Raw genomic sequence first — 13,521 nt, forward strand, 5'->3', positions numbered from 1 at the left:
GAATACCTTTATCTCTCAAATCTCTTGACCTGGACGCCCTGAAGGGTGGCCTTAGCTAAGCGGTCGCCTTATGGCCGTCCTGCACCTCAAGGCTGTTCCCGCTCCAATCTCCCTTCACTTTCAGATCAGTCTTGCCCGAAACAACTATCTTGATCAGTTCACTCCCGTGTTTAAAAATTTTTAGTGGCCACTAAAGCTGTTTGAGCAGCAGAGGGTTTGTCTCTAAAGTCTTTCTTCGATTCCAGATCATCTGATAACAATGATAATTAGTCTCTATTCTTGTTAGAGGCAAGAGTGGGAAAACAAGAAACTGAGGTTGTTTACTCCTTCCCTTACACAAAGAAACCAGAAACAGCTCCAACCCCTTCTATTCTTTTTAACTTCGGTAAAAAGAGAAAGAAAAAGGTGCGGGAGCTGTAAAAGGCATTTTGAACTGCTCTGCCCCCCAGGTGCAAGAGCTAAATGAAATGAAACAAAATCAGCAATAAACTCCACCTTTCCACACCACTTCTCCTAGTCATACACTATCTCATCTCAATACATAGAAAAATAACCCATTTAAGTAAGACCTCAAGACAGTCTACAGTTTTCTGTAGTTGTCTGTAGCAAACTTGTACCTGTGAAACAAAGGGCAGCATTGAGGGCTGAAACATGTCTCTTTTTAAACAACTGTTCAAGAAAGAGTCCTTTGGTTTCTTTTGGGGCTTATCATTATGAAACAAAGTTTAGAGGAGACATATGAAGGGAAAGAAAATTACTATATTAATCCATTTAAATTTATGGATTGTTATGTTTATATTTACATAATAAAGTCCTCTCGGGCTTCCCTGGTGGCGCAGTGGTTAAGAATCTACCTGCCAATGTAGGGGACAAGGGTTCGAGGCCTGGTCCGGGAAGATCCCACATGCCGCGGAGCAACTAAGCCCGTGCGCCACAACTACTGAGCATGGGCTCTAGAGCCTGTGAGCCACAACTACTGAGCCCACGTGCCACAACTGCTGAAGCCCACACGCCTAGAGCCCATGCTCTGCATTAAGAGAAGCCACCGTGATGAGAAGCCCACGCACCGCAACGAAGAGTAGCCCCCACTCGCCGCAACTAGAGAAAGCCCACGTGCAGCAACAAAGACCCAATGCAGCCAAAAATATAAATAAATAAATAAATTCCTAAAAAAATAATAAAGTACTCTCTAGGCTATTTAGAAAAAAACAATTTCCATTCTTGCCCACTGTAGGTAATGCTTTTGGCAGCTCTAAAACTTTTTGCAAACTCCCCACACATCTCTGTCAACTTATTAAATGGGTGTCATATCCATATTAACTTGGGAAGTTAGGGCTTCATATTTTATAACCTCCATTATAGGTTGGGAGATGGTCTCCCAGCTTATTTTCTAAGTGTCTCAAAAAAGAAAAAAAAAGGGGCGGGGGATGCGCGGGCGGGAGGAGAAGAAATTTTCCTAATACAATCTTGTCCAACTGTAAGATCCATGGGTGAAATACAAATTTGGAACTACTAAAGAAGTAATTGGGAATGCTTGTTGGGTGGTATGAAGCTATTTGTAAAAACAGACTCCTTATGAGACTTTTTAAAGACTCATTTATTCATGATTATAGTGATATGCAAAATGTCATTGGAGAGAATTTTGCTTCCATGTAGAGTGGGATGGTCTGGAATTACCCTCCTACCACTAATAAATAGGAAACTGTACAAAATATAGAAAACAGCTGTTTTCGGCCCACACCCAGCATAGGACTGTGATCTCTGATAAGAGACACAAATGGGACAAGTTTTATTATTATGTGGATTTTCTGCCTGGAGGCAATTCCAGCCAGCTACAGAGGGAGTGGAAACTCAAATAGAGTCTGGCAATTCCCTGGAGATGAAGACATAGATCAGCATTCCAAGAGATCAAGGCTACTAGAATTTGTAAAGCAGAGTGATTGAAAGAAGGAAGCTATCCAGAGAAAAGCTCCCGAAACCTACATAGGTTGAGGCATTGAGTCTTTGGCTGCATATCAATCTGTACCTGTGTAGTATAAAACCAGTATGAAACCCCCTGAGGCAAGCCAGTAATGACTTGAGGAAATAAACAAGTACTGGGGAGCTGTAAAACAAGTAATTACCAGAGTTTACAAAGGGCCAGGAATCATTTGAGTTCCCTTCAGCCAGTGTGAAGAGAATACACAGAATATATGGGACATTCAGTAGACACCCCAGAGATCTTAAAAGAGGAGCTAAACTAGCCTAAGGATAAGCCTTACTCTAGACCAGTCCTAAAGGAGCTTAAAAACAAACCTTGAAAGGATCACACTAACTCACAGTTGTTTATCAAAACAAGGCCAAAGTTCTTTACAGATCAAGAAGACAAGATCAAGTCATTCACAGTGGAAAATCTGCAATATCTTGAATCCAATAAAAAAATTAGTAGACATTCAAAGAAACATGAAAACATGACCAATAACCAAAAGAAAAATCACTCTACCAAAATAGATACAGGCACAGGGAAGTTAAGTGATTGCCCCAAACTCATAGCTAGTTACTGCTGGATCTAGGCTTTGAACCCAGGTAAGGGTTAGAGGCCACAGTCTAACCACTATGCTAATCTGCATGTTGTATGACAGGACAAACAAGATGCTTCTCTCTACAACCTATCTCATTAGTGGAGATACACTGATGATGCAAAAGGTGGCTTCAGGGCCAGGCTGATGGAGTGATTGCAGTGAGCTGCAGTTCTTCCAGTTGGGACTTGCAGATTGTTGGTTGAAATGCCTTGATAGTTGGGGCAGCCTTATATAGTACATCTCCAATAACCAAGGTACCATTCATTCAGTCACTATTTACTGTATTCCAGGCCTTGTTTTGTATGCTTCAGATGACTATCAGCCTAAAAGCATTTAAGATATGTATTTTTAGATAACAGTACTTTAGAGAGAAAGACTACAATGAGCTTTGGCATCTTCATTTTAGTTGTCTAATAACCTATGCCCCGCCTATTTTCCATTGGGGGGGGTCAGATGGATCAAATGTGATAATGCTTGTGAAATAATTTGGCTATAATAAATCACTGTATAATCCTAATACATTGGTAATAATCAACATAGTACACATTTCTTTTGAACTGTGCACTGCAATGAGAGAAAAGTCAAATGCGGATCAAGTCATAGCACGGACACTTGACACTGAGCACATGAAATGTCAAGTCATAAGCTGTATGCCCTCCATGGAATTCTTACAGGTACAAAATACCTTTGGAAACTTCTGATAATTGTTAAAATAATCATATAGGGGTTTCTTGTGAACAATATGGTTTATCTAGTTTATTTTTCTATACTGTATTCAATCCTATTTCACACATACATTGTAATATATTCTATTTCATGCGCACATGCGTGTATGTGTATGTATTTAACTACAAGCTTTTTCCTAATATAGTACTTCTTTTGCGATCACTTGTAACACCTAGCAGAGTATTCAGGAAGTAGTCATTTAATTGAACCTGTGTTTTGAGGGTAAATGTTTAGACTTTTTTTTTCGTATAAAAGGTACAGGAATATACCTACTGATTTCCGGTATATCTTCAGTATATCTCTAGAATAATATAAAGGAGAGGTATAACGCTGGTTTCAGTGTTTTTTTCATTTATTATATAAAAGAAAAAAAAATTAATGCAGTTGGTTTGTACACATTTAAATTCCATAAAACAAATCCATAGAAATTAGGATACTATATGCATGCACTCTGCATTTTCTTTGTTAAATGTTTTGGTTCACAAAAATAACAACACTTTTTTTTTTTCTTTAAAGCCACTAAAGCAGAGGGAGAACAAAACATGCAGCACTGTACACATTTGCATAGTATATTTTACCCAGCATGCCTTGTAGAATGCTACACATTTACCTATATAAGAAAAATAAAAGGGGGTAAATTATCAAAATAAATAACTAAAATTTAAAGAAAGGAAAAATACTGGATAAAAGCATTTTTTTTCCACTTTGTAGCTGGAGATATAGCAATAGTTTGGGATATCAACAGCTCTCAGAATAGTAGGGAAATCTTTTTACATCAATTTGCCATTTTTATTTTTAGTATTAATAAGTTTATCTGTTTTTCCCTCCCACCACCCTTTCAAAAAAAACAGCTAATGGCTTTTACTTATGTTTCAAAATGGTATTCAGTACAAAACAAATTGAAGAATCCCTAAATACTTTTTTGTTGTTGTTGGGACATCTTTATTTCTCATTCTGACGGTAGGCTGTGAAAAATATAAAACATTTCAAACATGTCCAAAATTCAGAGGAGCCCTATAAGTTCACTTGCTGTTACTTTTTGTAGTTGTTACTGAAGGAGAAGAAATAAGAACAGTAAATATAGTATGAGTCTTATCACAAAATAAAATTTAATAAGTTTTATGGAAGGGGATAAAGTAAAATAAATTACATCCACAGATTGCAAGGCTATGAAGTAAATTGCTGGAAAAGTATCAAGCAGCAAGTTAAAAAGATGGTAGATGAAATAAATCTGATAAAACTTAGAACTAAATCTATATACTTTTAAAAAATACAACTGCCAAATTTAACAGTGGATTTTGTTGTAAGTTTGTGCTATAACAAATGTGCTTCTTTCTCCTCAATCTCTTTTTATATTATTGGCAAAATATATATCTTTTATAATTTTGTACTATACAATATATGTTTTTGCTACATTATTTTTCTACTGCTAATGCAGATTAGAAATAACAACACAGGTTTATTTTGGCAATAAAATGCTTTCATTTTAATAACATCCCAGAAAATATTGTAAGGCATATGAAAAATAAAAAATAGTATGCAACAATATAGCATTAATGATCCTGCATCTTAAAATACATCCCATATGCATACAGAATTCACACTGATTTCAGTTAAAGATGTGTGAAAGTGGCATGCAAGTAGAGCAAGAGTGGCCCCTACATAAATATAGACATAGCCATTTGTTGAGAAATTTAAGTGTTCAAAACATAACCAAGAACACTTACAAAGTATTGTAAAGCTGGAGGCCTGCCAATTTTGGTTCCTAGATAGTCCTCATTTTAACTCTATAATTTTCAAAGAGGAAGCATCAGTGTATTCCCCAAACACTCTAAATTCATTAATAACATATTCTACCATCTTTCTACAAACATTTTACATACATCAAAAGAAACAAAGGAAAATTTCATATGTAACTATGACTCCCCCAAACTCATGACTATTCACTCTTACTTATGTTTTCACGGTAAGTGGGAGTTACAGCCCTTAGTCAAGATTATCTGATGAAATATTTTCTAGTCCTCTCATAATGTCCCTTAATTACATGAAGCATTTGGTATGAAACCATCCGCAAGTAGAAAGAGATACTTGCTACATGAGGATGAGTTTCATTTGAGAAAGTTCATTTTAACAAAAAAGGAAACCTTTAACAAGTAATTTTTGAATGCTGTAGCTCTGTCTGCTCATATAAACCAATTTTACTATTTTAAGTAACTTGACTGCTTAAGTCAACAACAAAAAAGTTATCCTTGTTGTCTATCTGACAACTATTGTATTGAGTGGTTTGATCATGATTATCATCTAAAAGAAGAGGACTGTTCTCTGCCCTATAGACACAGCTTGAGTAAGTAACTTAATAACAGTTACAGAATTAACAATATTTAAAGTGTTGAGGAACTAATGTTTAAAGGTATGAGGAACTAATGAAACAAATTTTATTACATAATTCCCTATAATGTTTTCATTCATAAAGTTATTCAAAGATGAATTTTATATAATTAACAAAGAAAAGAACATGCAACAGTGTCATGAAAGACAGAAATACAGGCAGAAATATAAAAGAAATAAGGGGTACATTCTCATTTATTTGAAACATTGATATGAAGTTTGTTCCAAGGACATGAGTGTCCAAGATGATCCTACTCAGTAAATGGCTAAGTGTCCATAGGAGAAGTCAAGGATCAACAAAATTTGAATTTGCAAACCAACTTCACTTAAACATCAAATCTCTGAATCTACTCTCAGACTTGGAGCTAGATGTTATAACAAATTGCACACAAAAGCAATTTCCTTGCAGTTTGTCTTGTTCCCTATGATTACTGACATATTAAATGTTTACCTTGTCTCCTGATAAACTGTGAACTGATTGAAAGAAAAGTTCACTAACATGGAAGAAATGAAAGGGTGACAAGAGCATTTTGTCAACAGTTGAAAATCTAAGGGGAAAGTATATTTTAACAATTTATGCATTTAGCTTTGCAGCAAGGTTAGCAGTAAGAGTAATAAATTCCCTACTTATTGAAAAGTGTTTTCTCTTTAAAGACAGATTGTCTTCTCTAGAGAAGAGGTAGTATAAATATCAATATATAGGGCAATTTCTGTAGTGGCATTATTTTGTTTTTATTTTTTAGCAAATACCAAAATAAAATTGTGTAATAAGAAAATACACTAGCATGCAAATTAAGGTTGCCTAGAAACATTCTTAACTGACATCCTGGGTCTCAACAACATTTTATGATATGTTCATTCAAGGAGTTTAAATTTGCAAACCGTATTTTGGCATCATTTCCTTCTCTCCCTCCCTTTCACTGCTTTAGCTTCCGATTATGAATTTTAAGGCCCTCACACAAAAGACAAGTTCAAGTATGCAGGTATGTTAAAGAGGTTAACATTCCAAAAATACATTTCGCAAACAACAACAATAATAATTAAAGTAATTAAGAAATTATTCAAAGGGAACAAATAATTTTCTCAGAATTTGTTTTATACTTAAAAAATTCATTTCGTTAAGAACTAAGCAATGTCATATTGTCACATAATTAAGACTCTCTTACTAGGAAAGACTATCAGTCTGAATTGTTAATTTCAATTTTCTTTCCAACAGAACTGTATAAAGAAAAGCGAGAATCATCAGTCATTTATAAACATTTCTAAGTGTTGCTTTAAATATTGGAGGAAACAAGATAACATGGTTGATTACAATACTGGAGTCACATTACAGCCTTGAGAATTAACATCAGGATTGACAAATCGCATTCCTTTTTTTTCCAAGACTACACTTCCACATTGTCACATGTGTCTACATTGTTACATGTTCGCTGACTGAAATTACAGAATATGTAATTTACATATTCTGAAATTATATATGCTGAAATTACAGAATATGTGGTTTATACTATAAGTTAAAGCAGCCTCAAAACATTATAAGACTTGCTTCTCCTGCTTATCATTTGCTAATCTTTAAATGAAATCAGTTAAAAACAAAGTATTTATGGAATATGTATTTTCCAAAGGTGCTTGATGTGTTTGGTAAAAATAAAACTTTTCATTTAGTATATATCTGTATTTTAGTATCATTTACACAATAAACTCTAAGGCTTAAGAAAAAGAAAAAGGAAAATGCATATCCCTTATTCATTTGGAGAAGATAACGTATTACAAAAGGAAGGGGAAAGAATATGCTAAATCAAAGTAAAAATTTAAGTACATCCATCAAGAAAATATACATTATACCCTTTCCAAGATTGTTAGCTTTTGAATAAGAATGCAAAGCAAAACAGGTATGGACACTTGATGGTAAAGGAAAGATTGGTTTTGTGCACAGATATTGAGTAGACCTCTCTATCAGCGTGACATAGAGGACATAGAAACTAGGCTTTGAGAGGCCATTAAAAACAAGAGATTTTTAAAAGTTGAAAGAATATGGTAATCTTGCTGACTAGGAAATATATGTAAATGCTGTTACAGCTACCTGCCATAAAATGTAAATATCTTAAAGTAGTTAAATGGCCAGATTGCTAATGCTACTACAGAAAAAGCTGAACAGCTGTCTAGTCTAAGTTTAACACCTTGGTGCACTCTTTGCAATTAAATACTTTAATGCGCACAAACAAGAAACCAGTAAAGCATATAGAAAAATGTTTTGGCTAGTGTTTTCTTTTTCATGCAAATATGTGCTGTACATGTAATAAATATATTTGTTTGCTGGAAAATGCTCTTCTGTGCTCTAACAAAGTATTCAGTAATGGCAGGTTGTATGTTTAGTAAAGTGCCTAATGGATATAGCTCTTTTAAATGTCTTAACTGAAAATTCTGTAAGCTTCACTAGATGACAAAAGAACCTCACAAGCCAGTATCACATGTTAACTTTTAGAATTCACTGAGCCCACATTTTTTAATTGTATCAAATATTTGCGATAACTTACATGATTATAGGCATCCTCATTATCAGCTAAACAGGTTCATAATGGGGTATGCACAGTGAATAACAGGAGGAGAGGGAATGCGGGGGTTATAATGAGGTTCAAGATATATACATAACTAATTAAGAATATGGAACCTATTTTCATGGTCAAGAAAATTATTTAACTGGTGCATGCTTTGAGAGCCTAAACATTGAAAGGCTTGGATGGGGGGAAATAAGATAACAGAATATGAATTATTATTGTTTTCCAAAAAAAATAGGCTTCATGACATGTACTAGTAGAAAAGGACTTTTATGCCTGATCCTATGCGAGTTTTAGAAAAACGGACTCTTAGAAACAAGAGTCTTTTCCTAAAGACATTTGTGTATTGTATAAAAGGGTCAATTTCAATAGTTTCTTGGATCATAGTGAATCTAAGGCTTCCTTGATTATTGGAGACATAAGGTCACTGATTCTGTAATTATAGTCACTGGAAAAACTGTGAAGACTTAATAGGTAAAGAGGAGTGTTCATTAGAAATAAAGCAGTTCAATCTTCAAATGCTTTATAATTCTCTGCAATAAAAATGATACAATTTTAGTAAACAAATCTATTCTGAATCTACAAGTTTATTTTTTTACTGCAAGCTTGTAAATTCGTTTTCACAGTTTTTCAATTATTCATTTTGTATAAACGCAGCTTTCAATATCAAAATTCAGTGTGTCCATGTAAAACAAAAAATCCTTAGCATGATTATAAAGAATTTGGTGAAGGGCTAGAACATTCAGATATTCAAAGACAGAGACTGAGTGAAGCAATGGAAAGATACTCAATTGTGCTGGCGGTGAACACGGAACCCGTATTTGTGGTAAGTGGGATAGGTGAAATCCCATCTGGAGATGTTTAGCCTTGCACTCAGGAGGATCTGTGCCCATTCTTACTGTCTGACTTCAGATTCCTGAATGTATGTAGTTGTGCTCAGATTGATTAAAGGGGAAACAACACCCCATTTTCCATCTCACATAACCAGCTATGATTGGGCTTCTCTTTACTATTCTCTCTCACTGCTAAAGAAATTTTGAGGTTTTTTTTTTTGCCAACTTCAAACAAGCTAACAGTTGTGACTAAACAAAAAGCAAAACACTTTGAATACAACAGCTGTGCCAGAAAAGAAATAAAAATATTAAAATCTGAGGAGACTGTAGAATTTCTGCATTAATTTGAGATTTTTTTTTGCACTATCAATACATTTGGTAAGTTTGAAAAGCCATCTGGCAACGTTAACATATATTAAAATGTTTATACATTCCAACTTTAAGTGTAAATTTAGTCTCCAGCAAATAAATACCATAGCTGGTTTTGGCTTCTATTGGTATTTTGATTTTATTGATTAGTTTCTTTTTTTTTTTTTCAGATTTTTAAATTGATTACAACATGCTCAAGTAGACTTTCTAGTCAATTCACCCAAATTCCAACAGGAATTGGTTTATAAATTGGTTCCAACTGGAACTGGTCATTTGGAATTTCCAGCATGGGAAATTATTTTATATGTGCCTTGATAAGTACCTTAAATTACAAATTGATGTGTCTAAACCTAATGAAGAAAACAAAAGGTACTGTTATGTAAATGTTGCACTTAAAAATATCTCTATGATTGGGCATCTAACATCCATCTAGACTTAAGGGCATAATGTACACTTTTTTTTTTTTTTTTTTCTTTTTGCCCCTTCTTAGTATCAATGACAGCAGCCCATAAGCACAGTCAATACTGTGCTGTAGTTGCCGAGTTAAGATGATTGGTTGTATCCTAGCAGTGCAATGGCAAATTGTCAACAGATGAATATTTTGTTTGTTTCTGCAGACTCAAAGCCTATGTCGAGAGTCATGGCTATATCCCCCAGGCGATCCTCGGTTCCTATGAGGTTTGTAAGTGTCCTGGTATGAGTCAGGGTAATCTTCTTCCACGAGAGGGTAATGATCTCGGCTATGCTGGGAACTGGAAGACAAGCGGTTCCTACTCTTCCGAGCCCTTTCATTGTGATAATTTTCATCAGAGGTCATTAGACTTCGCCTTTCAATTGGAGAGTTCTCTGTGGAGTTGTTGCTGTACCTCATACGCTGACTCTAAAAATATCAGATGGTTCACTGGTTAAATTACATCAGCTTCATTCATCTAGAACATGCAAATGTATGTACAACAGTAGGATCTGGACAATAAGATGCTAAATATCTGACTCAATAAAACATTCTGATGTACAAATGGTCTGCTCGAAATACCTGGTCTTATGTATTTGGGACACAACATGCAAAGATGCCAAAGTGCTGGTAGTTTATGAATTTAATTACATAATACTGCATAATTATGCTTCCTATTAAAAACATAGAATTTAAAGTTAGCTGCTGAATGGAACTTAATATATTTACGAAGGCCTAATAATTCCACTTCTATTGCAAAATGAGGATTATTTTACTGTTGGGAAATAAGTTAAAGTTCAGAATAGCATCTGTTATTTATTTTTTTTTTTTTTTTAATTTTATAGCTACTTTATTTATTTATTTATTTATTTTTGGCTGTGTTGGGTCTTCGGTTCGTGCGAGGGCTTTCTCTGGTTACGGCAAGTGGGGGCCACTCTTCATCGCGGTGCGGGGACCGCTCTTCATCGCGGTGCGCGGGCCTTTCACTATCGCGGCCCCTCCCGTTGCGGGGCACAGGCTCCAGACGCGCAGGCTCAGTAGCTGTGGCTCACGGGCCCAGCTGCTCCGTGGCATGTGGGATCTTCCCAGACCAGGGCTCGAACCCGCGTCCCCTGCATTAGCAGGCAGATTCTCAACCACTGCGCCACCAGGGAAGCCCAGCATCTGTTATTTTATTCCTCTCTTGAACTGATAAAACCTTTCTCCTCCTAAAGTCACACACTTCATCTTTATTAGCTGAATGTTCCTGATACCTTTTAAAAATATTTTAATAAAATTATGATTTGTGCTACCCATAAAATATTTGTTTCTAAATCCTACATAAATGTAAGACTCAGCAACATTCTCTCCAAAGAAGTACACAATAATTATAGAGCCAGTGAATTGATATATTTACAATTCTTGCTTCCTCAACTGAAATGTCCTGCAAAAATAATCTTCAGAATATAAACTAAATTCCTCTAATACCATTACTTGAAATTAATATCTTCAGACACTTATTTGAGCACTCAGAAAAGGCTATTAACGTTTTTCTTCAAATCATGGGAAAACATGTATCATAGCTGTGTCTACCTGCTTAGGTAGGTCACCTCAGTTAAGAAACGGGATGCTGATGAAACCAAAGACCCAGATGCATTTCCTCTAAAGGACACTCACCTGCACACAGCAGGAAGCTCATTCAACAGTCACAGCCTGTGCCGGGAGCCCCAACCAGGGGTCTCACAATTAAGTGCCCATGGTTACTAGGAGAAATAGGCTCCAGGATAAAGGGTACCACAGTAACTCAAGTGAAACTGGGAGAAGCACTCTACGTGGATGTCTTGGAGGTGATAAGTCAGGAGTGTTATATTCATAAACAAAGTGCAACATTTCATTTCCACCTACTAGTGTAGGTGGAAGCATATTGCTTCATGAATCCGTTTCTCACCCTACAATGTACAATTCGGAGCCAACCCAAACCAGTCAGTGGAATGCCACACTCGGATCAGCAGGCAGGCAGTGAAACAAGGAAAGAAAGAGCCCCAGTGCACACATATATACTCTGCATATTATAATAGCCCGTTTCCCAAGTTCATTTCCAGCCTTGAAAGCTATCCATTTACATGGCAGTTTTTTGCTTACAAAGATGCAATTTTGTAAAAGAGTAATACAGTTAAAATAACATTTGAGAGAGTGCCATTTATCTCAGAGTTAACTCTATATGATCTACAATTATGACTATCATTATAACCCATTAATACAGAACTAGTCGTGATGCACGAGAGCTCAGCTGACTACCTGTTCCTCAGTCAGCTGGGGGTTTGGCCACATTCCAGCAGCGGCTTGGTAGATGGTACATAATAATTGATGGAGGAAGGCAAGATTCACTTTGTATCATAATGCCTCCGGCTCCCCACATCTAGCCCTGAGTGCAGCACCAGAACAGCAGGAGAGCAAGCCTCCTGCTCCTACACTCATCCCCAGCTTCCCTAAAGGACACTGGCCATAGCCGATGACCGAGGTGGGCCCTGCCCACCCCTATGAAAACTCAGGGATTCACGACTGTTTCCAAACAAGGCGACTCTACTTATGTGCATGTTCTGTTTGGGCAAGCTAGGGGACAGGCCCCGCAGCCTTGGGGGGAAGGATTAGGTAAGGGTGGCCATAAGGTCCATCTGTCTCACATACCTTACTTAGCTAGCCCTGTGCCTGGCACTGCCACCACTGTATAACCCTTAAGAAGTGACAATAGAGAGGTAATGGACAGTTGTAGGTAGAAAGTTTCTTAGCAGGGTTTAGACATAGGAGGGATGAATTTACCTAGGTAAAAGCCATTATAAATGAACAGAGAACAAAGTTCTAAGGAAAACGCCACTCTCAGGGTAACTTTGTCTAGGGCAGATCATGATTAGGTAACACTTTTTGAGTTTGTAAAAATGTAAAATAGTCTGTATCTGTTAGAATCAATGTAGCCAAAAGATGTGAATCTGAAGAATTTTGTTGCCAAGACTTCAGAGCAAGTATATGAACCAAAGTGATCTGAGTTTGTAAAAATGTAAAATAGTCTACACGATTAGGCAATACTTTAGATTTTTAATATAGTAACGCATGGTTCTCTAGGCCACTCCCAGTCTCCATCTCAATCAAGTTTCCTATAGAACCTTAAACGTAAGGTTGTAAGAGCACAAGTGACACTACCTGTAACCCAGAAATTGCTGTGGGATATGGTGAGAGTGCTGTTGAGCCCAAATTCCTTCCAAGCAGTGGGGTCATGGGGGTGCTACTGGTCGTGTGAGTGGCACGCCAGTAGGCCTCAAGGTATTCTCCCAGATGTTCACACGCGTCCTCCAGCTGGTTTTCATCCAGTATAACATCAAACATTTCCTGTAGATGACAAGGAAAATCCATTTTATTTCTACTTCAGGTTTTAGGCAATGAAACCTAAAATTTCACTGCACGCGGATAATATTGTTTCTAATGTCCAGTAGCAAATATCAGACTTGAGGGGCTGTACTGGCAGTTGCTAAAGTTAAAGTCAAGTGAAGAACTGCACAGTTAACCTTGCACAAATTTGGACAGTCACATAAAAATGGGAAAGCTCATCAAATATTTGGATCTTTCATTATTTAGAAAAAAGAAAGATGAGGTACATGTAA

The 13,521-nt window shown here is 36.4% G+C and overlaps 1 protein-coding gene across 5 annotated transcripts in view; it reads right to left on the reverse strand.

Moving 5' to 3' along the window:
• Window positions 1-3,661: 3,661 nt before the first annotated feature.
• CACNB4 (calcium voltage-gated channel auxiliary subunit beta 4) overlaps window positions 3,662-13,521 on the reverse strand; it is a 255,237-nt gene continuing 245,377 nt past the window's right edge. For all 5 annotated transcript variants that reach the window (XM_007183074.3, XM_007183075.2, XM_007183076.2 and 2 more), the window contains 2 exons: window positions 13,064-13,249; window positions 3,662-10,315 (listed from right to left, as the gene is read on the reverse strand). In XM_007183074.3, coding sequence (XP_007183136.2) covers window positions 10,055-10,315; window positions 13,064-13,249 — 447 coding nt within the window. In that variant the 3' untranslated portion in view covers window positions 3,662-10,054. The remainder of the gene's footprint in view (window positions 10,316-13,063; window positions 13,250-13,521) is intronic.

The sequence above is a fragment of the Balaenoptera acutorostrata genome, chromosome 8 (assembly GCF_949987535.1).
Source record: "Balaenoptera acutorostrata chromosome 8, mBalAcu1.1, whole genome shotgun sequence".
Lineage (NCBI taxonomy): Eukaryota > Metazoa > Chordata > Mammalia > Artiodactyla > Balaenopteridae > Balaenoptera > Balaenoptera acutorostrata.